Consider the following 27,131-nt stretch of genomic DNA (forward strand, 5'->3'; position numbering starts at 1 on the left):
TTAGGTGTATGTATTGCACAGGACAGTGTCTGCACTCAAGTTGGTACAGGACTGCAGGATGGTTTGTAGGAGTGTAGGCCTATTGAATATTAGGTGTATGTATTGCACAGGACAGTGCTGCACTCAAGTTGGTACAGGACTGCAGGATGGTTTGTAGGAGTGTAGGCTATTGGATATTAGGTGTATGTATTGAACAGGACAGTGTCTGCACTCAAGTTGGTACAGGACTGTGGGATGGTTTGTAGGAGTGTAGGCTATTGGATATTAGGTGTATGTACTGAACAGGACAGTGTCTGCACTCAAATTGGTACAGGGCTGCTGGATGGTTTGTAGGAGTGTAGGCTATTGGATATTAGGTGTATGTACTGAACAGGACAGTGTCTGCACTCAATTGGTACAGGGCTGTGGGATGGTTTGTAGGAGTGTAGGCTATTGGATATTAGGTGTATGTACTGAACAGGACAGTGTCTGCACTCAAGTTGGTACAGGACTGTGGGATGGTTTGTAGGAGTGTAGGCTATTGGATATTAGGTGTATGTACTGAACAGGACAGTGTCTGCACTCAAGTTGGTACAGGACTGTGGGATGGTTTGTAGGAGTGTAGGCTATTGGATATTAGGTGTATGTACTGAACAGGACAGTGTCTGCACTCAAATTGGTACAGGGCTGCTGGATGGTTTGTAGGAGTGTAGGCTATTGGATATTAGGCTCTATGTACTGAACAGGACAGTGTCTGCACTCAAGTTGGTACAGGACTGTGGGATGGTTTGTAGGAGTGTAGGCTATTGGATATTAGGTGTATGTACTGAACAGGACAGTGTCTGCACTCAAATTGGTACAGGACTGCTGGATGGTTTGTAGGAGTGTAGGCTATTGGATATTAGGTGTATGTACTGAACAGGACAGTGTCTGCACTCAAGTTGGTACAGGGACTGCTGGATGGTTTGTAGGAGTGTAGGCTATTGGATATTAGGTGTATGTACTGAACAGGACAGTGTCTGCACTGCACTCAAGTTGGTACAGGACTGTGGGATGGTTTGTAGGAGTGTAGGCTATTGGATATTAGGTGTATGTACTGAACAGGACAGTGTCTGCACTCAAGTTGGTACAGGACTGTGGGATGGTTTGTAGGAGTGTAGGCTATTGGATATTAGGTGTATGTACTGAACAGGACAGTGTCTGCACTCAAGTTGGTACAGGACTGTGGGATGGTTTGTAGGAGTGTAGGCTATTGGATATTAGGTGTATGTACTGAACAGGACAGTGTCTGCACTCAAATTGGTACAGGGCTGTGGGATGGTTTGTAGGAGTGTAGGCTATTGGATATTAGGTGTATGTACTGAACAGGACAGTGTCTGCACTCAAGTTGGTACAGGACTGTGGGATGGTTTGTAGGAGTGTAGGCTATTGGATATTAGGTGTATGTACTGAACAGGACAGTGTCTGCACTCAAGTTGGTACAGGACTGCAGGATGGTTTGTAGGAGTGTAGGCTATTGGATATTAGGTGTATGTACTGAACAGGACAGTGTCTGCACTCAAGTTGGTACAGGACTGTGGGATGGTTTGTAGGAGTGTAGGCTATTGGATATTAGGTGTATGTACTGAACAGGACAGTGTCTGCACTCAAATTGGTACAGGGCTGCTGGATGGTTTGTAGGAGTGTAGGCTATTGGATATTAGGTGTATGTACTGAACAGGACAGTGTCTGCACTCAAGTTGGTACAGGACTGTGGGATGGTTTGTAGGAGTGTAGGCTATTGGATATTAGGTGTATGTACTGAACAGGACAGTGTCTGCACTCAAGTTGGTACAGGACTGTGGGATGGTTTGTAGGAGTGTAGGCTATTGGATATTAGGTGTATGTACTGAACAGGACAGTGTCTGCACTCAAATTGGTACAGGACTGCTGGATGGTTTGTAGGAGTGTAGGCTATTGGATATTAGGTGTATGTACTGAACAGGACAGTGTCTGCACTCAAGTTGGTACAGGACTGTGGGATGGTTTGTAGGAGTGTAGGCTATTGGATATTAGGTGTATGTACTGAACAGGACAGTGTCTGCACTCAAATTGGTACAGGGCTGCTGGATGGTTTGTAGGAGTGTAGGTTATTGGTTATCAGGTGTATGTACTGAACAGGACAGTGTCTGCACTCAAATTGGTACAGGGCTGCTGGATGGTTTGTAGGAGTGTAGGCTATTGCATATTAGGCTCTATGTACTGCACAGGACAGTGTCTGCACTCAAGTTGGTACAGGACTGTGGGATGGTTTGTAGGAGTGTAGGCTATTGGATATTAGGTGTATGTACTGAACAGGACAGTGTCTGCACTCAAATTGGTACAGGGCTGCTGGATGGTTTGTAGGAGTGTAGGCTATTGGATATTAGGTGTATGTACTGAACAGGACAGTGTCTGCACTCAAATTGGTACAGGGCTGCTGGATGGTTTGTAGGAGTGTAGGCTATTGGATATTAGGTGTATGTATGTACTGAACAGGACAGTGTCTGCACTCAAGTTGGTACAGGACTGCAGGATGGTTTGTAGGAGTGTAGGCTATTGGATATTAGGTGTATGTACTGAACAGGACAGTGTCTGCACTCAAGTTGGTACAGGACTGTGGGATGGTTTGTAGGAGTGTAGGCTATTGGATATTAGGTGTATGTACTGAACAGGACAGTGTCTGCACTCAAGTTGGTACAGGACTGTGGGATGGTTTGTAGGAGTGTAGGCTATTGGATATTAGGTGTATGTACTGAACAGGACAGTGTCTGCACTCAAATTGGTACAGGGACTGTGGGATGGTTTGTAGGAGTGTAGGCTATTGGATATTAGGTGTATGTACTGAACAGGACAGTGTCTGCACTCAAGTTGGTACAGGACTGTGGGATGGTTTGTAGGAGTGTAGGCTATTGGATATTAGGTGTATGTACTGAACAGGACAGTGTCTGCACTCAAGTTGGTACAGGGACTGCTGGATGGTTTGTAGGAGTGTAGGCTATTGGATATTAGGTGTATGTACTGAACAGGACAGTGTCTGCACTCAAATTGGTACAGGGCTGCTGGATGGTTTGTTTGTAGGAGTGCTATTGGATATTGGATATAGGTGTATGTACTGAACAGGACAGTGTCTGCACTCAAGTTGGTACAGGACTGTGGGATGGTTTGTAGGAGTGTAGGCTATTGGATATTAGGTGTATGTACTGAACAGGACAGTGTCTGCACTCAAATTGGTACAGGGCTGCTGGATGGTTTGTAGGAGTGTAGGCTATTGCATACTGGCTCTATCTACTGAACAGGACAGTGTCTGCACTCAAATTGGTACAGGGCTGCTGGATGGTTTGTAGGAGTGTAGGCTATTGGATATTAGGTGTATGTACTGAACAGGACAGTGTCTGCACTCAAATTGGTACAGGGCTGCTGGATGGTTTGTAGGAGTGTAGGCTATTGGATATTAGGTGTATGTACTGAACAGGACAGTGTCTGCACTCAAGTTGGTACAGGACTGCAGGATGGTTTGTAGGAGTGTAGGCTATTGGATATTAGGTGTATGTATTGAACAGGACAGTGTCTGCACTTAAGTTGGTACAGGACTGTGGGATGGTTTGTAGGAGTGTAGGCTATTGGATATTAGGTGTATGTACTGAACAGGACAGTGTCTGCACTCAAATTGGTACAGGGCTGCTGGATGGTTTGTAGGAGTGTAGGCCATTGGATATTAGGTGTATGTATTGCACAGGACAGTGTCTGCACTCAAGTTGGTACAGGACTGTGGGATGGTTTGTAGGAGTGTAAGCTATTGGATATTAGGTGTATGTACTGAACAGGACAGTGTCTGCACTCAAATTGGTACAGGGCTGCTGGATGGTTTGTAGGAGTGTAGGCTATTGGATATTAGGTGTATGTACTGAACAGGACAGTGTCTGCACTCAAATTGGTACAGGGCTGCTGGATGGTTTGTAGGAGTGTAGGCTATTGCATACTGGCTCTATCTACTGAACAGGACAGTGTCTGCATTCAAGTTGGTACAGGACAATTTTTCAGCTGGTGCGAAAAAGAAGGGTCGCACCATGTCATCTGCTGAAAGCTCTACAAGTCAAAGCCCTAACAGTGAAACATCAATCACCACTCCAATTGAGAGTTTAGATGGAACTGAAAGTGTAACAGATTCCTGCATAACTCCACAAGAATCCCAATCAAACCAAAGTGATGCAGAGGAGGCTGCGCGTGATCTAACAACAGAACTCCTGACTGATAGGGGTGGTACAACGGAGAAAAATAACCTTGATCGTACAAAAGAGCTATTAAGTAAAAAATACCTCACTGATCTTACAATACAACCGTACCTAGAAATTTTGAATAACAGGTTTCTTAAAAAAAAATCCTGTATTATTCTCAAACCCATTGATTGTACACGGCTTAAAAAAATCTGACAGATTCTTCCTTCTTAACGGAACATCACGACTTGAAATCCAAGAACGTGATTATTATGCCAGTAAATGATTCAGAGGATCTGTACACAGTTGGCCATGGGACGCATTGGAGCACATTAGTTTACGATCGTGCAGCTAAACAAGTTTTTCTACCTAGATTCAGTGAACAAACCTTAACCTACCGGCAGCAAAAATTGTAGCACAGAAACTAGCAAGTCACTTGGGTCTTGACATGGAAACCTCCGAGTTTGTGTCACTTATAAGAGCCCTCAGCAGTCGAATGGCTTTGACTGCGGGGTCTTTGTATGTTGGAATGTGGAATCCCTAGTTCAAGACATCACCATGGATTCAGCTTTGAACTTTGGCTTTTTGCAAAATGCCACTATTAGTGCAAAAGAAGTAATAACCAAAAGATCATTAATTGCGTATGTATTATACAGCTCTTTACAAATTACAAAAGAAGAACTATATGATTTAATGATCAAAAAGCCTGGAAAACGTCATGAAGAGGGACAATACACAACCCAATGTGTTAGAGAGGGGAGAAAGAAGGCAGGGAGGCGACAGTCAATGGTTCAAAGTGGCATCCTCACGGCATTATGGACAAAAGCAGCGAGGCCCAGCCAAATTTCAGTTACCCACAAGCAATCGTTACGATTTACTAAGACCATCTAAATCTGAAAGTAACCTCAGTGCACAAGAAGAATCAGATACAGCCAACTTCAAAAAATTTCCAAAAAAGCCCAGGACTTCAAAAAAAGTACTTAATGGTAAAAATTGCATAACAAAGACTCAAAATCATAAAAAAAAAAGTATTTTCAAGAAAATGTGTGGTAATGTACCCCAAAAACAAATTTAACTATTTGCTCAGACAGCCAAGGGAAGGGCCCTTGCTAATGAAATTGAAAGTATATAACTGGAGGTAAGTTTAATGTTTTCGGCTATGTAAGAGCTAATACAACTCTTGGTCAATTGGTTGATTCGGCAATGACTCAAGAAAAATATCCAGTTGTAATCAATTGGTGGAAGTAATAACAGTCTTCAGGGTAACTGTTCCCGAGATATACAAGGATTTGGAGTCTAAACTCAGTCAACTTAGTAAATCTAGGCCTGCCTTTATAACGACAATCCCAACCAGATACGACTACCCTCTTAAGCACCCAGTAAACATTCGACTGAGAGAAGTAAACAACTACATTGCTGAACTAGCTTACAGAGTAGAGAATGCACATTTGTTATGTCTGGATGACTTCAAGAGAATCCATTTCACAAGACAAGGTCTCCACCTCAACCAACAAGGAAAAGTGAAGTTGGCACATCTCATCATTCGTAAAATTTGTATCTGGCATGGTAAACTTAAAGTATACCAGGACTCTAGCCCAAAACGAACAGTTGAGAGCCCTCCAATCGAAGTTGTGGAAACAAATATGGAGTGTCTAATTGAAGAACACTACAAGGACCAGAGAGTTGGATTTGCGCACAGCATTTCCGTCAGATTTTGAAGACCTAGACAGATGAGTGCTGGCGTAGCGGTGGTTTTCAGAAGACACTTTGGGAGACCTGCAACGGTTCATTGTGTGGAAGACCATCTCGCTCAGCAGAAAGCAACCGATGGAGCTACAATCTTCAGTTTGATTACAAAGGACCACTTCTTCGATAAACCTACGGTCACCAACAAGGCTTTTCAACTTATGACAAAATACTTTTTGGCCAACAATTTGAAAAAAACTCATTTGCTCCCCAATAGGATGTGTGAGGGACAGGATTCAGCTAGAACACTTTGCAAAGAACCTTCTTGAGTTCCGAAAGCAAACTGGAGCTCAAATAATCATTTCATCCTACTTTCAAAAATCTTATAGGGTATTAAGGAACGGTTTAAGTCATGATGAGTTCAACATCAAGCTAAAAGAGTTAATATCTAGTAAAAAGGACCCATCTCTATGGAATCAGAGGAACATAGAAAATCGGCTAGTGATCTTTGCGGCCAAACACAAGCCAAAACAATGCCAGGGGAGGACAGCTATGCTGAAGCCACAAAAAATCAGAAAAGTCCAGCTGTGGATGCAAACAAACGGACTCAAGCACATCCTTCACCCTCCAGCCAAAATCTTTTTTTAGAGGAACACCATTAACCCTTTGGGTGCCAAGGGCCGATATTATCGGCTCACTATATTTAAACCGAGGTGTGCCGCGGGCCGATATTTTCGGCTTTGCGATTATATTATTTTTTTAAATCATATAGTAAGCGAATCTTCATAACAGATACATCAAACGAAAGGGGAAGAGTTACTTAAACAAATTAATATATAATTTGTCGGACAGGATATAATATATATATATATATATATATAACGGTCCAGGACAGTATGTGTCAAGTGCACCCGGGGTTGCCACCTTGACTGTCTCCCCCGCCACGAGTGTAAATAGACTGAACGTTTATGTAAAAATGTATATATTGGTATATATAGAGACATTTCTTTGCATAGTTTTTTATAAACTTAGTAACATTTTTCAATAGGCCTATGCTATAGACTATAGGGCACTAAAAATAGTGAGTGATTGAAGATTGAACTTTTTCTGCCTTTCAATAACTGAGGGTGAGAGTAAAAGCAAATAATATAAAAAAATAGGCTAATTTGTCAAGATTTTTATTTTTTGTGAACATGCATTAGGGTCCTAACCAATGTTTTTCAACCATCTCAATGCTAGTTTAATAAAATATAGTTTTGTTTAGAAAAGCCCTTACAATAACATTCCCTTACATTACATTGTCAATATTTTAGCATTTTAGTCCAAATGTAAAGTTTTGGAAGTGTATTGGATGTAATCATATAGTATGAAGTGTTGGTGATTTCAGTGTCAGTTTTGATTTATGATTGGGTGCTGTAATATGTGATTGGGATACCTTTTTAAGTGGGTAACTACAGTTTAATAGACACCATAACTCAACACAAGTATCAGGTTTCAATTATCTTTTATCAGTAAAGAAAGTATTAGAAATAAAAATACTTACAGTTTTGGCATTGTCAAAGCACATTTTTAAGCACAGTTTTTAATTGGAGTTTTTTTTTTAAACAATGAAGCACTCTATGAGATGAAAAGTATAATAATGACTTTATTTTTTATCATATCCAAAGTTACAAGTGAGATATATAAGTAAAAATAAAAATTGTCTTAATTAAATATTGGTTGATTAAATTAGTGGCTGAACAGGAAGTGAAACACTACTCTGATTCATGTTAGTAACTTTGAAACAGGGAACAGGCACACTAAATTATTACCAGACAAATGTCAAACAGCTTTAACTTTAAACAGACTGCAGCTGTTATCTTGCCATCCTGAATGGCTCAATAGTCAAGGTCACTGGCAACTTTACTGTTACTGTTTGCCTACTTTCCCAGGATTGGGTTCAAACTGAGACTACTTTTTACCAGCAATATTATTTTGTGTAGTTCAGATAAAACACAGTAATTATTTACAGTCACAATATTATTGAGATACATATATTTGCTATATGTGAATAATTGTGATAATAACAGTTTATTAATTTATCTTTCCTTTAACTATATTTATTATTAAACTACCAAACTTATCACTGCAAAAAAAAAAAAAAAATATATATATATATAAAAAAATGCCTAAATTTCCCTGTGGAGTTTGTGGGTCGGGGATTAGATCATCAGCAAGTACTTTGTAATGGTGTGTGTAAATTGTGGTATCATAAAAAATGTACTAGCTTGACCGATGCAGAGTTTTAATAAATTGAGTAAAGAAAATTCAAACAACTGGAAATGTTTAAACTGCATTCATAACTTAAATAATCCCAATTTAAACATCAGTTTGGACAATTTAAAGGAGCAAATTCAGAACCTTGGCAATGAGAGTGATGTTGATATTAATTCCACTCTTCACACTCGCTGCTACAGCTGGTACCTTATTAGTAGAAGAAAATGAGAAATTAAAGCAACAAATTTTTCAATTAAAAAAATTATGAAACAAAAGTGAATTTAGAAATGGATTGCAAAATACAGGAAATGGAAAATAAAAACAATGTCTTAGCAAAGGAAAAGGAGAGGATGGAAACTGGAATTAAATTAGTAAAAATTAATTTTTTACATGAAAAATCTAAAACTGATGCAGAACTCCAAAGTAATCTTATTTTTTTGAACTTGAAGAGGATAAGCAAAAATGTACAGATAAATTGAAACGTGCCTTGCAAGAAGTAAAAACACCTTAAAATGCTTATAAACAGTGCCGACAAGCAAAAAAGTGAATTGATTTCAGTGCATGAGAATGTATCGAAAGAACTTAATAACTTGAAAACAGAACATAAAATTCTGAAATCGCTTCTAAACTCATCCCAGAAAAAGTGTATACTACCTTCATCCAGCAATACACAACTAAAAATAAATCAACAAAGCATTGGCAGTCAAACCATAGACAATAGTAGCTACGGTCTTGCTCTCTTGGGGAATGAATGGATAACCGACGATACTATTGAAGTATATTTTAAAACTTTAAACAACTGTGAAATGGAAGCTCTCAATATTGCTTTTATAGACCCAGGGTTAGCCATGCCATCAGGAGTTTCCACTGATATCAATTTGGTGGTATCTTCGCTAAAAGACAAAAGCTACATTTTTATTCCAGTTAATAATGCAGTAATGAAGGGGAGGGTTCAGGCACACACTGGAGTCTCTTGTTTTATCTTAGAACTGACAATACTTTCTACTATTTTGATTCAATTCAAACAATACAACTTAAAACCAGCCGTAGAAATGTTCAATAAACTAACAAAGTGTGTCTCTTCTGAACAAGCTACTTTTAAAAGCGTTGTTTGTCCCCAGCAGAACAATTCACTTGACTGCGGCATATACATGCTGCTGTTTCGTTGACTGGCTGATGAGAGGCATCATTGAAAACAACATCTCAAATTTGATCATAATAGTTCATCATTGGCTACATACATGAGAGTGACATAATAATGAGAGGTCATGTCTTGCTTATTTATGGTTTAATAACCAATATCTGAAATTGGATTGCTCTACAGTAAAAGAACTCTTATTTAAATCGTGGGTAAGGGAGTCTCTTTCGGTCCAAAGTGCAGCCAATTGTTTGGCTCCTCTGCGGGCTTAATAACAATACTGACTTAATGAGGATGCAGCATGATAACAAATCTACAACCATGGAAGAAACTCATAAAGGAGGTGTGAATGAGGCTCTGCCAATGACAGTTGAGTTTTACACAGATAGCCATGGGAGAGATCTTCCAGAAATAATCGACACCTGTAGTAAGGGCAATAATTAGAATAAATGGTCTAGTTATACCCGGGGCATCAACTCAGGAAGTTTATAGACAAGCTGAAAGATCTGGCCACCATCCGGTAGTAATAATTGCGGGTACAAATGATGTTACAAATAAAACAACTATGAACATTTACAGTAACTTAGAAAAAGACTTGAAATTGCTAAGTAAAAGTAAAACTATACTAATAACCACTATACCCCATCGTTACGACCTAGAACTGGGTGATCCTCTTCATGATGAAATATGTTTGGTAAACAGCTATATAAGAGAACTTGCAGTGAGGATGAACAGAGTAGTTGTCATTGATCTTGAAGAGCTGAAAAGGTTTCACTTTACTCGACATGGCCTGCACCTTAATTATCGAGGTAAAAGAAAGTTGGCTTATATGTTAATAAAATTCTCTTAGTAATTGCTCATTTATATCTGATGGGGAATTACCAAATAATAAAACAGGTGACAAAGACGATCCTTTTAAATCAATGAAGGGAGATTGCCAGATAGATGTAATTAAATCTGACATGAAACAATTAATTAAAACAAACTTAAACAAGGATCTCTGGGCTTTTGCCCACTGCATTTCTGGAGACCTTGATCATGAAAGAAATATGAGTGCTGGGGGTGGCAAACAGTTTTTAAAAATCTAATTGGTAAACCACCATCTCTCCAGAGTAAATATCTAACCCATCAAAAAATTCCAAATGGAGCGAACTTCTACGGTTTAGTCACAAAACCACATTATAATAGTAAACCACATATATCAGATTACAACACTGCATTCATAAATTTCACAGAAGACTTTAAAAGAAGGGGTTTAAAGAAATTAATATGCTCCCCCATGGGTTGTGTTCGGATAATATTCCATTAGACATCTTTGCTGCCAATATAGTGAACTTTCAGCAGACCACAGGAGCTTCTATTTCAATCATCATACGTAATGAAAATTCAAACCGACAACTGTGGAATGGACTATCAGTCACTGACTTTGCAGAGAAATCTTCGTCACAAAATTTACTCTCTTTGGTCACAGCAAAGAAAATCCATCACTTTCTCCGAGGTTCCTAAGGGTTGCATCGATGTTGTCACCGGTGGTGTGTTGTGTGGAGGGGGGTGAAAAAGTTAGTATGGGGGATAGTGAAGTGATAAGTGATGTTTTTAGGTTCAGAAAACTCTAGTATTAGCCCTAAGCAACTGGAATCTTTTTTCTACTAGCAGGACAAGCCAACCTAAGAATAACTTAATGTCAAGCTTAATTAAGACTGTGGACATAGAGAATAAGAGCTCAAGTTTTTTTAGATCTAACGGTGTTCCCACCATTAACATAAATAATAACTGCATCAATTCTAACAGACATAGAAAATTAGGCACTAGTCATACATCTAAAAAATAATAATAATACAGGGAATATGTTAACAAATGACTTAATTGTCTTCCATCAAAAACATCCAACATTTGGAATCTAGAATTGACGCATTAATTATTATATTACAGGAAATAAATCCTGATGTAGTAGTTTCTAACAGAACACAAACTAAACGAAAATATAATAGATAAAATTAAAATACCTGGCTATTCTTGCATAAACTGGTATGTAAGAAATTCTTGTCAGGGGGGAGGGGTTTGGTTTTAATACTAAGTATCAGAGAAATTAAAGTAGTGTGAAAAAAATTTCTTTTAATGCTATAAACACTTTAAATCAAGATAAAGTTTTTGAGTCATGTGCTATAGAAATTAAGATAGACCAGACAAAATTTATTGTAGCTGGACTTTATAGAACACCCTCTGAGAAAATAGACATTTTTCTTGAAAAAATTAAACACATTTTTGGCAGAAAATTTGTAAAATAAACAAAAATGTTTTAATAGGTGGGGATATTAATGTGGATGTTTTGAGGGAGGGCAGAAAGAAAACAGACTTTGTTAGTCTTATCAATATGCATGGGTTTCAATATACTATAAAAAATACCTACTAGAATAACAGAAAACATGTGAATCTGCTATTGATAATTTCATCACAAACCTAGACGAAAATTCTTTTGAAGTGGAATGTTTGATAACAGCTCTATCGGACCATGATGCACAACTTTTTAAAATAGTAAACATAAATAATAAAAGAGGTCATAATACAAAAAATACAGTAATGGCAGGAAGTATGGAAAAGATAAAATTGACTTGTTTAAAGACGACTTGGAGAAACAAGACTGGACCGAACTTTACCAAAGTTCTGGTGAAGATAAGTTTTCTTTATTTTTTACAACTTGCTCAAATATTATTTTGATTTGCATTTCCCTCTGACTAAAATTACAAAAGGAAACCAAAATAAAAAGTGGGTGGATGATGAAATTGTTAATGAGCATGATAAGCTTATTGACATGCATCAGCAGTATAGGAAAGATAAGAGTAATATAAATCTAAAAGAAAATATGAAAGCACATAAGAAATATCTCAAAAAAACAATTTTATGTAAAAAGAAAAAACATTTTGATTTAAAAATAAAAAAGTCCACTAATGTTAACAAAACAATTTGGAATATCATTAATAGTGAAACAAAAAATAAAAAAGAAAAGCAGTCACCTAATAACATTGTACTTAAAAAGGATGATATTCTTATAGAGGATCCATACAAAGTTGCAAATATTTTTAATAACAATTTTGTTGAAATGGTTGATACTCATGTTATCCCTAATCTAAGTAAAAATGATGTTCAAACAGAGGATTCGATACAGCAAGTAACGGAATCCAGATTTATTTGTAATACAATTGATGATAAGACTCTACATACGATAATTGATTCAATAAAACCTAAGTGGTCAGCAGGGTATGATGACATACCCATGAAAATTGTTAAGGAAGCGAAATTACCACTAATTAAACCTCTTTTTACATGTAATTAATGCATCACTCATAACTGGAATATATCCCTTCTCAATTAAAGGTTTCAAAAGTAATACCAGTACATAAAAAAGGGGATTGTACTGATCCTCTTTAACTACAGACCATTGTCTATTCAACCGTCATTATCTAAAATATTTGAAAAGTGTGTGCTGATTCAATTAGTTGACTATTTTGAAAACAATAAACTACTTGACATTGATCAACATGGATACAGGAAAAATAGATCCACATTAACAGCATTAAGAAATTATATTGAACACATTTTAGAGAACTTAGATGAGGGATACAACATTGTTGGCGCCTTCCTAGATTTGACCAAAGCATTTGACAGTGTTGATCATAAAATATTACTAGAAAAATTAAAAAAAGCTATGGTATCATTGGTAAAGAACTTAGCTGGATTAAGTCGTACTTGGAAGGCCGTCAACAGTTTGTTAATGTTTAAGTATTTAAATAAAAATAATCAGCAATGATGTTAGGTCTCATACAAAAAAAAAGTGACCTACTCTGTCCCACATGGGGTCAATATTAGGCCCTTTCTGTTTTTTTTTTGTGCTACTTGGGGGGTTTACCTAATTATCTGTATGATATAATTGATAATAGTAAAAATTTGTTTGTTTGTATGCGGATGATATAAGCTTGTGCATTGCCGATATGGAATTAGGTACAACTAAAAAGAAATGTAACGAATCAGTTTCATTGTTAAAAAGTTATTTAAATAACAGAAATCTTTTACTCAATGATAATAAAACTACTTTTATACAGTTTACTTGCAAAAATGTTTGAATCAAACAAAATTAATATGAAAAACCTGGATAAAGAAACTAAATTTTTAGGGCTACATTTAGATAGTACACTTAATTGGAACATTCATGTACAAAAAATATGTAACAAATTAGGTTCAGGAATTTTTGCACTAAGAAGGCTAGCACCTTTTTGTAATAAACAAACCTTGAAATCAGTGTACTATGCCATGGTTCATTCACATATCGCATACGGGATTGAAGTGTATGGGGGAACAAGTGCTGTAAACCTGAATAAAATTTTACGTCTACAAAAGGAGGCAATTAGGGTGATTCTAAAACTCAAAAAAGATGAGTCATGTAAGTTACATTTTAAAGAGCTCGAGTTTATGACTGTATACAGCCTCTACATATATAGAACAGTATTATTATATGTAAAAAAATAATGAGACTAAATTACCACGACAACTACATGTTCATGATTATAACACTAGGAACAAAAATAACTTTGTAATAAAACAACATAATAAAGAAAAATTTAAGCAAAGCCCAACTTATATGGGAATCAAGTTTATGGGGAAACCTGCCAGGTAGCATCAGGAAATGAAAACAATAGTGTTAGATTCAGAAATAAATTAAAACAGTTTTTAATTGATTTGTCATGTTATAACTTTGAAGAGTTTTACTCCCAGAGCCTTGTATTTTGATTTTGATTTCTGAAGTCTAGTGGAATTAATTATAATTTGGTAATAAAATTAATTTAAATAATATTAAACCTATTTTTTAACTATGTTAAGATTTTTAAAATAATTGACATTAAAAGGATTGTAATGTATGTACAACTAATATAACATCACCTTAAAATATTTATTTATTAAGAATGACGCATTCATGTACATTTTATGTATGTCTTGAATAAAGATATTATTGATTGATTGATTGATTGATTATTAAAGATCTTATAAAACTTTTATTTCTCAATATTTCTTTCTGAAATTTTCTATATTGGTTCATAATTATACATACTAATGTAAAATGTAACATATGTCTACATAAATAGTAAAATAATATAAGTTTTCTAATTAAAAAAAAAATAAAATAAAAAAAGTTTTTTTATTTTATTTATTTTTTAGTTTACTTATTATATATTTTTGGATATTATCATAAAACTTTGTTATAACATAACATATATTTCATAACTAACCTACAAAACAAAAAAAGAATTGTCCATTTATCAGTATTAGGATTGGAGTTATACAATTTTTAGTCTAACATAACAAAATTAGCTGTTTTGTGCTTGGCACACTTGGCTGTTATAGGCCATTTACCACTGGCACTCAGGAAACATCCACAGCTCACATGCATGGCATTACTCAAAAACGAATCTTGAAATTTGCTTGGCATCCAAAGGGTTAAGCCATGTAAAACAATGAAGTTAACTTTCAAGACCATGTCAAAACTGTTAGCTTAAAAATTAGTTCTAGTAAATGGTGGACCCATATGTATGGAGGATCCCATATGTAGAAATCTGGTGAAAGCATTGTGCACAATGCTTTCATTTAATGATAATTTCAATACTAGGGATGTTACTAGGGTAATGAATAATGTTGAGAACACTCCTATTGGTATAACAATATTTCACCAAAACATAAATTCTTTAATTCCCAAAAATTGATCATTAGAAATTACAATTGACGAAATAAAACCAGACATATTAGTTATTACAGAACACAAAATGAAAATAGATGAAATTAACAGACTTAATGTCCTTAACTATAACATTTATGCTCCACTATTCTAGAGATAGTATGACGGGAGGAGGTGTAAATTATTTTAGCAAAAAACATTATGAAGGTAAAAAAAAATTATGTTTCCGGCTATTAAATCCCTTTTAAATGATCAAATCTTTGAATTGTGTCTGGTTGAAATTCAGTTTGGAAAAATAAAAATATTGTTGGGGGGAATTTATAGGTCTCCAATCAGTGAAAACCATAGATATATTTATGGGAAAGTTGAACTACCTCTTAAGCATCCTAATTAATAAGTATAAATACATAATAATATCTGGAGACATTAATATCAATACCTTAGAAAAAAATAATTCTCGGAAAAAAATTGGAGCAAATTCTAAAACAGTATGATATGAAATATGAAATACTTGGTTGACTTTCTCACCAGGATCACCAGAAATACACACAATCAGCTATTGACAATGTATTAACAAATTTTAAACAATCACAGATACAAGTCGAGTGCTTGAATACGTTGTTGTCGGATCACGATGGTCAGCTCATTAGGGTATACGAATCAATACCTTTAGTATAAAAAAAGCCACCAAACTATGAATTTCAAATACTCCAGGATTTTCTCTGATGAAAAATATGAAAAATTTTAAACAAGCATTAAGCTTTAGAGAAATGGTTACAACTATATACAGCTAATGATAATTTTAAATATGACATATTTATTTGTATATTTTTTTACAATATTTTAATACTTTTTTTCCAATAGTAAAAGTTCGTAAACACTTAGATAAAAAACCCTGGTTTACTGAAGATTTTAAAAATAGAAAAAAAGGAATTTAATCCATGAAAGTAATCTGGCCAGAACAAATAAATCACAAAGAAATATTGAGCTCACCAAACATAAATACAACCTTTTTAAAAAGAAAATTATACAAGAAAAACAAAGTTACTATGATACAAAAATTAAAAAAATCCAAAAATTGTCAAAGGGATACCTGGAAAAATTATTAATTCCGAAATTGGTCAGCCTAAATTAAACATAAAAAACATACAACTAAGGCACAACAATATTACAATAACACATCCTAAAAAAGTTTTGTGAAGTTTTTAATGAGTATTATATTAACATAATTAGGGACAAAGTAAATTTAAACATTTAATTTAACCACTTCAAGCTTTAATATACAAGAATATACCAAATCAGTTCAAATGTAGATTACTTGATAGAAAAGATATGGTAAAAAATTATTAGCAGTTTAAATAACAGTTATAGCACTGGATATGATGACATACCAGTACCTGTAATTAAAAAGTGTAATGGAATTTCTAATTGATCCCTTGCTTCATATAGTTAATTCTTCCTTATTATCTGGAATTTTTCCAGAAAAACTTAAAAATAACAAAAATTAAACTCTTTTCAAAAAAGGCGATCAGATGGATGCTGCAAATTATCGGCCACTTGCTTTGCTACCAGTTATATCAAAATATTTGAGCGGGCAATGGCTGATCAGTTGATCAGTTATCTAGAAGAAAATGATTTAATTGATAACATACAACACGGCTTCAGAAAAAGGAAATCTGTTGTCACAGCTGCCACTGAGTTTCTAGAAGGCGTGATTGATTCTATTGATAGAGGAGATAAAGTGATAGGAGTGTTCATGGACTTACATAAGGCTTTTGATAGTGTTTTTGTCACACCACATTACTGTCTAAATTAGCATTACTAGGTATTAAAGAAAATGAATACAATTGGTTTAAATCATACTTACAAAATAGGCAACAATTTGTAGAAATAGCTCACCAAAACACTAAAAATAATTTTAGTATCAACTACAAATCAAATTTAAAAACAAACCATTTTTGGGGTTCCTCAAGGTTCCATATTGGGACCTCTGCTATTTCTCTGCTACCTAAAAGGTCTTCCTGAATTGGAAAAATTATGTTTGTATGCTGATGATGCCACTCTGCGAATAAGCGCACCAACTAAGTATGACATTGAAATGGATGCGTTTCTTAGTCTATCCAATTTAAATCAATTTTTCCAAGAAAATAATAATTTAATTCTAAATCCAACCAAAACAAAACTATATTGAATTTAATACTAACCGGTGTAGAAACAAAATTAATCCTAGTATACGAATGGATCAAATTTCTATAGCAAAAGTCGAGGAGGTAAAATTTCTGGGATTAACATTGGATAGCTCATTGTCATGGAATAAACACATAGACAGTGTACTTTCAAAAATGGGTTCTGGTCTTTATGCTCTTCGAAGAATATCAAAATTATGTACAAACAATACTTTGAAGTCAGTATACTTTTCTCATATTCATTCACATATTGTTTTTGGTATTGCCCTATATGGATCAACTTCAATTAGAAATTTAAATTCAATCCTAACTGTAACAAAAAAAGGCAATTCGTAATTATGCTCGGCTTACAATGGAATGAATCCGTAAAAAACCACTTTCCTCAATTAGAAATCATGACTGTCTATAGTGCATACATATATGACACTATACTGTCAGTGAAAAATCGAATAAATGATATTGAAAAATGTGGTAAAAACCACTCATATAATACAAGAAATAGAAATAATATGGCAGTCAATCCGACATAATTTGGAATTTTTTTGTAAAAAAACCAAAATACATGGGAGCTAAATTCTTCAACTTGTTGCCAAAACTACATAAAATTACTGGAAAATAATAATTTATTCAATGTTAAACTAAAAATATATTTAACTAACCTTCCCCTGTATTCGTTTTTCTGAATTTTTTGAATCCATAGTGGAAAACATGGATAAAAACAGTTTATTACATTTTTGTTTCTTTAACTTTAATTTTTTAAATTTTCATTTGTAATTTTTAATAATTTTTAGTATGAAACTATTGTATTATATAATGAATTGGTGACCTGTTACTATTGTTAACAATGATGTTAATGTTAATAATGTTATTTAATTATATTGGATTGACACCCATTCTTTATGTACACCATGTGTATTAATATGAATAAAGATGTTTCTGATTCTGATTCTGATTCTGACTGTGGATGGTTTGTAGGAGTGTAGGCTATTGGATACTGGGTTTATGTACTGAACAGGACAGTGTCTGCACTCAAGTTGGTACAGGACTGCAGGATGGTTTGTAGGAGTGTAGGCTATTGGATATTAGGTATATGTATTGAACAGGACAGTGTCTGCATTCAAGTTGGTACAGGACTGCGAGTTGGTTTGTAGGAGTGTAAGCTATTGGATATTGGGTTTATGTACTGAGCAGGACAGTGTTTGCACATCTGATTTTCAGTGCCACAAGTATTTAATAGAACGCTCGGGTGAGTGAGCTCTTAAAATTCTTTGTAAGCTCATGCACATTACAAGTCTTGCACTTCTGGTTTCCACGTGGATAAGAGTCACGTTCTATGGTGGTCTATGTTATGTTGGGATCAGGAACTTTGGGATGAGCAAGAATTGTTTTTAATTAGACAGCTGCCTAAACACAGTAGTTTGGGGAATTAAAGGAGGCATTTAGTATAGGTTGGACTTGACAAGTTTTGAAGTCTTTTTTGAGGATGTTATTGAGAAACTGTAGTTGTTACAAGTAGTGATGAGTCAACCAGAATTGTTGATATCTGTTCCAGCAAATGTGTTGTTTGGTCTCTGGTCCAAGAATTTCTCATGTGCATGAGGCATAAGAGCAGAGTAGGTTGGTGTACATTAACGATCCAGGAAGTTCTTTGTGTCCTTAATATATATGAGGGCAGTTCAGTGACTCAAAATTTAACATGAAAAAATAATACGTGGATAGTTATTATATAATGAATGAAGATGTAAACACTTACACTCTCCGAGCGATATCTTTTCATTTGAGACTTGACATTCTGAGCAGACACCTGACTAGCAGTCACAGGATCTCTGAAACGTATCATCTTGTCACAAACATTGCAGAGAACTGCCGCTTCTGTTTAGACTTACAAAATGTTTACAAAGCAGTAAAATAGACACAAACATAAGAAGTAAGCACTGAGCAGACACCAGTATCTGATTTTCTAACACATTTAGAAACATGATGTAACCAATAATAATAGCTTGGAAACTGAATTGTAAAGAAAAATAATTCAATGATTCAGGAAATGATTATTAGAGTAATTAAAGATTGCTTAATTTTAGTTTTATTTGTGGCCTTTCCCAACACATTGCGATAGTAGGACATGGGGCAATTTAAATGGTAATCTCTTCCAACAGGCCATAATAAATCAAAATCTTCGCTCAAAAGTGATTACAAAACAGTTCAAGAAATCAAAGGAACAGTTTCTGAAACTTTTTTAATTTGATTTCTATGAACACAAAATTTATATTCGACGCATCTCCTCCTCGATAACATTATGAGAGCACAACATAATTACCGAGCAGCTTCAGCGTCCCATATCTCGTTTATCGACAGAGTCTCGTTTGCAGCTCGCAACTTGCACCTGTGTACAAACAGAAGCTGCTTGCGCCGGGTGAAGTTGGGCTGGTGATTGTGTACGGGACTACCCCTGGTAGGGATGACCGGCTCACCAGGATTGTTCGAAGGCATCCACCCGCGGGCCTTACACTGGCTCTCAGTACACCGCATGTACCTGACACAAACCATACTTCAACCGTACAGCTCATACTTCTCTAATATTATCGTAATGAGATCAAGAATTTCACAAAACTGTTTAGTTACCACTCACATACTAGTAAGACTTACTGAATATCTCCCTTGGCATAGGCGTAGTGGTAGTAATATCCCTCCCCATTATGGACTATAGAATTTTTGCTGCGACTGGCCAGTTTCTCCGAAGGTGGATATTTGCCGTAAGGCTTCTCGAATATATTTGTCAACTCTTTCTTCAAGTTGTTTTTAAGTTTTTCGTCCTTTTGCTAGAACAGAGCATAAAACTTGATCAGAAAGAACTTATAAATCAAAAAGGTTTTTTTAAAGTAATTTGGAAAATATATAAAATAATTATGGACTGGAACTATACATAAAATGTATGTATAGTCGCATTCCTATAACAAATGTATTCTTTTAATGTTTGGACAAAAACCCACACACATTCAAATATGAGGTGAAAAGCAATTAAGTACAAATTATTTAAGGAGGAGTGGTGTGCCTGGAAAATACAGTGAAGTATATAAATTTCTAATTCCAAGATAACCTAAATGTTACAAATTTAGTCTGGTTGCAGAAAATGTATAGTTTTGTATTAGTCTTTGGGTGAATAAATTAGTTTTAGCGCATAAACTGAAAGTAGTACAAGAAACGTGGGTTTTGTGATCAAAAACACATAACATTTTTAAATGTTTATAAACTCTTATAAAATGTAAACTATGTCTCATGTTATTTACAATAAACTAGAGAATGCTATAATAGTAAATATTTGAGAAAACTTAAGATTTTTATTTTTTATTGTTATTAAAAACCAAAATTGTTATAATGTTTCTAAAAAAAATGGATAATTACCTGATAAAACAGTTATTCTAATAATGTTCTGGGGTTTTGTAAAATTTTATAATAACTTAAAGGTCATAGATTATTATAGTATTGTATATAAATAGATATAGTAATATTATGTCATAAAACTATAAAACACTTACAAGAACAAAAAAGTGGGTGACATTATTTGTTCTGCAAAGACGAAAATGGTAACGTCATTCTAAAATTACACCGCTGTCATAGAGCAATAAAAATCCAGTGCTCTGTGTTTGGCAACTCTTTACCTTTCCAATGGTGTATGAATCACTTCGATAATTGATTGTTTACATATTATCACAAATGAGATTAAGCGGGCGGGTGATATCCATTGATTGCGTTTTAAGAAACAAAAACAAACAATGGATATCCGTTGAATGGCAGTTGGAGGATTAAATTGAAACCACAAAAGCTGACAAGTGAATAGGAGTTGATTAAGCTATTAAACTCACATGAGAAACATAAAAACTATGTGAAAACCCCATTATCAAGCAATTTGTTAGCATAGATTTTGTTTCATTAAAACTTTACGCAAAAAAACAAATTAAGTGACATTTTGCGGAAACAATTTTTAACAGATTGACTGACTTAAATGTGCATATTTAATTTGTTGTATTAAATATAATTTGTACTACAGTACTACATTGTCAGATATAGCAAAAAATATGCAAACATTATCTGTGGTCTAATTGTATAGTTATCAGTCCACAGGAACACAAGTGTTTATTTTTAATATTATATTATTGTTCTGCAATAAAACATTAAAGTGTTAGTTACTGACAGAATATTTTGAATGAGCTGCACAAACAACTTGTGACTAATGTTTGGTTTAAAATATAGTAAAAGCACCAATATTCAAACTAAAGTAAAGTTGGGTAATCCGAATACGGAATAATCCGGATTAGTAAATTTAGGTATAATAAAAAGCAGTATAGAACTAAAACTGCACCATGTATCATGTTTTGTGTTTTCAGCATCTAGGAATTTGACACTAACATTGTACAGTTGCTGATATATAGCCACCAATCAGAACATAGTACGATAACACTTTTACATTCAAGGTCAGTAGTGCAGTCATTGAAGCATTATTGCTCCGAATTTTTTTACTGTGAACCGAATTGCATAAAATTTTGGAATTAGGTTCATCTTACCCTTAACTTCAAAAGTGAAAATGATTTGAACTCCGCAACCACCCTGGGGGTGGTTGCCACCCCTTCTCGGGGGTGAATTTATTTTTTTCCAAATAACCTCGGATATTGATAGAAGGCCTAATTTTAAGCAAAAAAACATCTATAACGTTTTTTGAAAAATCCAATACTTTTCAAGTTATTGGCAATTGAAAATTCGCAATTTTTTTACGTTTTTCATCGGTTTTTTGCAAATATCTCCAAAAATATACGTTTTATCGAAAATTGTATAAAGAACACAATTGTAGCAGGTACAACAATGAACGGCAATATTAAGCTAGATATTAAAAATCAAAGCCGTTTTTTATTTTGTCTGAAATTTAATCGATGTGGTCAATGCCATCTAGCGGCGAGCAGATGCATTTTAGGCATTCTAATAAAAAAGAGTTTTATAGTGCTTGAAATAAGCTTTAAAATGAGCACTATTAAAAGTCTTTTGCACGTAAAATAAGTGAGCTGTATTGCAAATAAGAGGAGCATCTAATGTTTTTTCTTTTAAATCAATGGGTTTCATAAGTGCCATTTCCACCAAAATTAAAATTAATCGTATTCTGCCTAGAATCTACTTTATTATGAAGATTTTGATAGATTTTATCAGTTTGGCTGCTTCAAGACACATATTTTTCAAAAAGGTCACGATTAAAAAAAGATTCAATTTTTTTTAAAAACACCTTTTTTCATAATATCTAAAAAATGACGACATATACGTATAAAAGTGTAGGGATGAAAAATGTAGGTATATTTCTGACAAACAATTTGGATTTTTAGATTTTTCTGTCAAACAAAAATTGACGGAAATATGATTGTTTAACCCTTTCAGTGCCAACGTCCGACTACACGGACGTACATAAAATGTGCAAGAAGAGCCAGCGTCCGACTACACGGACGTGTTTTAAAATATTCGTAAAAAATACAAAAAAATATCTAAACAATCCAAATGTTGTTATAATTGTATTTATAAAGATATAAACTAATAGAAAACATTCAGTTGAATGTATTTCCATTACATTAGTGTTATAAATAAAACAAAATCAAGTGGCTGTGAACGTCGCTAGTCTGAGTCAGCTGTCGTCTGTTGTTTACTAACCAACTACGCAGTTTCGCCGATTGCGAGCTAACTTGTTGTTTCGTTTATTGTTGTAAAATTTTTACAAAATGAAGCGTATTGCATCACCTCTTAGTGAAAACACTGTACGGAGAGTGTTAGAAGACGATAGTAATGTTGTTGTGAGTGATAGTGAAACGGAGAGTGTTTAGCAAGATGGGTACTTTGGGATTATACCGACCACACCCAAACATGAATCGTTATTTGACATTTTGATTATACTGATTACTAGATTAGCTTAGAACAATATTTCGTCAATATAAAACAGGAATTGTCTTATCGCAAACCCCTCCCCATCCTCAGACAGGGTCAAAGTCGAGCGGTCTAGTAGATAACGTGCCGTAATCGGGATTCTCGAGAAAGATAAGCGACCTGCCGTAATCGGGATTCTCGAGAAAGATAAGATAACAGCGACAATAATACCGATCACAATACCTGGAAATGCTTGTTGATAAATGGAATATTAGTTCTGTTACTTAATTACATCGTTTTATAAGTTCATTGAAAAACGTTTAAGCGTTGGGGGCATATAACGGAATCTGACCCCATTAACAATTGATAATCGTTGTAAGTTTGTAATTTTGTAATTAAAGAGTTGTTTTTTCGTTCTATAATGTTTATTTCTTAAAATTTTTATTTTTGTGTTCTTCATACTGGTGTGGACGGTATAATCCCAAAGTACCGCAAGATGTGCGAAAAATCCAAATACGCGTTATTTTTTAAAAACAATGATAAAAACCTTTATTTTTGAAGATAGATGTAAAACTTTTTTGTGTATGTGTTCAAAAGTATGTGGAGGTTCAAATACATACTCAATTTAGTGAATAAGGATTTTTTTACTGGCCTTATATTTACACCAAACTGAAAAATTCATCATAAAATTTTATGTAAGTAAAAAGTTTTTCTAGTTTTATATTTTTAATGCACGTTGTAGTAAATTTATTTTCCAGTATTAATTTAAAGCACATTGTTTAGAGCAAAACAAAACAAAAAGTAACAATTTTCATAAATAAATAACAAAACTGTGACAGTTTTTGCAAACTGCTGAAAAATTGGCAATTATAGCCTGGCTCTTCTTCTACGCGCACTAGGGAGAATGTCTGGCACTGAAAGGGTTAAAGAGCGCGTAGCAGCCTCTCTTAAGCCCTTTAACCCTTCACCGTTTGAGAAAAAGGTTTTTTACTATATATTGCAATGAAGGATGTTGTAGCTCTTTTAATTACCTTTAAAATGGTTTTTTAAAATTGTGATAGCATGAAAATTGAAGGAGTTATGGTCAAAAAACTTATCATATTTTTTTCTGCTTAGTAACTGAAAATTTCGGACTGTGAATATTTTGAGCAATGTGAAAGTACGCAGTATAATAGAGATCCAAAACTATTGTAATGTGTATATATATATATATATATACATAATATGGCTCATATATTTTGGAAACGTAGGCATGAATACATACCAACGTTCTTATATGTATATATAACACATTTGAGTGAATTTTATAAAATTTGTAAATATATTATTCAATAAATGGCAATTTTTTACTCTAAATTAAATTATTTTGAAATATGTAATCATATATATTTACTGTTTTAATTTAGGAATAGTTTTAAGGGTAGAAAAGCTTAATAATATGATAATCATTTTCGAGAGTGTGGAATAATATGATAATCATTTTCGAGAGTGTGGAATAATATTTAAATCCTTTTCATTTTATCAAAACAATTTTTAACAATTTTTTATCAAGAGGTAGATTTCAAGGGTTGAAAGGGGGTTAAAAATTTGATAATTATTATAGAGAATATAAAATATTACTTTATACTTACATCTTTTTATGTCATACCAAAGTATTTTTTTGTGATTTTTTCAATTTAGGGGTTGTTTGCAAGGGTTGTAAGATTTTCAAGGGGTTGAAAGTGATTTTAATATGAGATAATTGTGTTAGAAAACACTTTAAAATTTCACCACTTACTATTAAACATGTTTTGTAGCGATAAAATGGCTCAATGTCGATTTTTCCATTAAGGGGTTGTTTACACCCCTTAAAAATAATAGGCGGAGTTCAGATTATTTTCACTTTTGAAGTTAAGGGTAAGATGAGCCTAATTCCAAAATTTCATGCAAATCGGTTCACAGTAAAAAAATTCGGAGGTAAGACCGTATTTTTCGCTTCAATGACTGCACTACAGTCATCTCTCTGCCCTTCATACCACACTTTGATATTGCGTACAAGTTTATATTTTTATACAACATCACATGCTACTAATAATGCTAAAAGCATTGCTCTCTAGTATAACTTGAATATATTTATATTACTAAAAATTGTAATACGAGTGTTCCCGTGTAATGAGTTCAATACAAAATTTCGGATGTAAGAGTGTTGGGTATGAAAGGGTGTACTTTACCACATTAAAATTTTGCCAGATTGGGGGAAACACAACTGGTGGTTCGTAACAATGCAGAGAAATGCGGAGAAAATCACTTACACGGTCCAGATGTTCCGGTCTGTCCTCATCCAAATATTCCTCCTCCGTGTATTCCTGTTCCCAGTCTGTGTCCTCCACAGATCCATTCTCATGGATGACATCATCCACATTACACCTGTCCTTTAGCTCATCCAAATTCAAGTAGGAATCCTATAAACAATAGGTTACATTTATTAAGCATACAATATCCTAATAAGAATGCTAATATTTCTAATCAACGATACTTAGAAAGGGATTAAAACGTAAAACCCTTTCAATTTTCACTTATATATGTCTGAATAAAAAACTACTATATTTAATCTAAAAGAGCTCAAATGCTTTCTTAAATTATATAGAAGACCAATTACCTCACTCATGATACTCTCTTGGTCTGTCTTGTCATCAATGTCTTCTATAACATGATCTTCTAACTGTTCCTGAAACATTTACACAACAATATTAGCATTAACTTAACTTCTTCAGAGTATAACACATTATTAACAAATTTTTACAAAAATATGAATTTGTTACAGTATTTACTTAAAAACAAATACATAAAATCACAATTTTTCTTCAGAATATTCAAAAATATAACAAGTTAGAAAACTAAGCATTTAAATGTACAATTAAAAATACAAAAACATTATTTAAGCTCAACACTGACGAAATGGCTATATTGTTAGAATACAAATAATAGAACCCTACTCAGTGGAAACGAGTTTACAGTCTGTTGATATTAGAGACCCATTTCAGACTAATTATATTTTTATTTCGCAAACAAAAATGGCTATAAAATAGGTTAACCTATAACTTAAATTACATGCTAATTTGGCATGTTTAAGAGCAAGTAATAATTAATCAATTGAAAAAGTTTGCATTTAAACATCAGTCATTTAACCCATTGCGGAACGTGTTGTGGCGCGCGGGCACCAGCGGGCACGAATTAATTTAAGGTCAGCAGCCGCACGAACAGCAATGGTGCGCCACATCGTATCGCTCACTATTGTATATTAGAAAATTCAGCTGTGAAGGTATTCGTACAGATGGAACATGGGCCTGCTGGGGTATCCGTGATGTAGGAACGATAACACACGAGCAAGGTTCCAGGGTGGCAGGGATGATGTTTGAATCATAGTCTAAATAAAGCGGCTCGGGCGAAGCGATTGCAACATCCGGGTCATTGTCTAGACTAAACCCGCCAACATGTGCGTCAGCGTCTTTTAGTTGTGTCACTAACCTCAAAAGTATTATAGTAACAACTGAGGAAAACACCCAATCAGAAGCGCTAAAAAGCAGAGAGTAAACTCATATGAATGATTTTTCAACTTCGACATACAACTGCGATCTGTAGGATATTTATAAAACTTTTGAAAACTCTAAACGTACACCGTTGTTAAACACTCTTAGTTGACAAACGAAGACGATCGCCCGATCTATCAGACATTAAAAGAACTATTTGGAGGGAAACATAAAAGCAGACCGCTTTTGCGACCTGAGCTCGTCATCCGCCGTTCATCATCGTGCCGTTAGGCCCGGCCGCTACGTGACCAGCCCAGCTTTTCAGTGATCCGCAATGGGTTAAAGAGCCGAAGTCAAATAATGCCATTTAAATATGAGTTGAAGAAATGTACATGGTTACGCAAGCGCCAAAAGGTAATGCAGAACCCAGCAGGGCCACTACCTGAAAGGACAACTACCTGTAATTCCAACTTCAGTTGTGCAAGAGATAAGTTTGGACCACACTTAATGGCCTGTTGAGTG

At 34.5% G+C, this 27,131-nt stretch overlaps 1 protein-coding gene across 2 annotated transcripts in view; it reads right to left on the reverse strand.

Annotated features, from left to right (window-relative positions):
• The window catches only part of LOC124366307, a 117,651-nt gene that overhangs the window by 45,196 nt on the left and 45,324 nt on the right, over positions 1–27,131 (reverse strand). For both annotated transcript variants that reach the window (XM_046822749.1, XM_046822748.1), the window contains 5 exons: positions 25,739–25,807; positions 25,392–25,541; positions 19,852–20,024; positions 19,523–19,738; positions 18,959–19,031 (listed from right to left, as the gene is read on the reverse strand). In XM_046822749.1, the coding sequence (XP_046678705.1) occupies positions 18,959–19,031; positions 19,523–19,738; positions 19,852–20,024; positions 25,392–25,541; positions 25,739–25,807 (681 nt within the window). The remainder of the gene's footprint in view (positions 1–18,958; positions 19,032–19,522; positions 19,739–19,851; positions 20,025–25,391; positions 25,542–25,738; positions 25,808–27,131) is intronic.

Source organism: Homalodisca vitripennis, chromosome 7 (genome assembly GCF_021130785.1).
Source record: "Homalodisca vitripennis isolate AUS2020 chromosome 7, UT_GWSS_2.1, whole genome shotgun sequence".
Lineage (NCBI taxonomy): Eukaryota > Metazoa > Arthropoda > Insecta > Hemiptera > Cicadellidae > Homalodisca > Homalodisca vitripennis.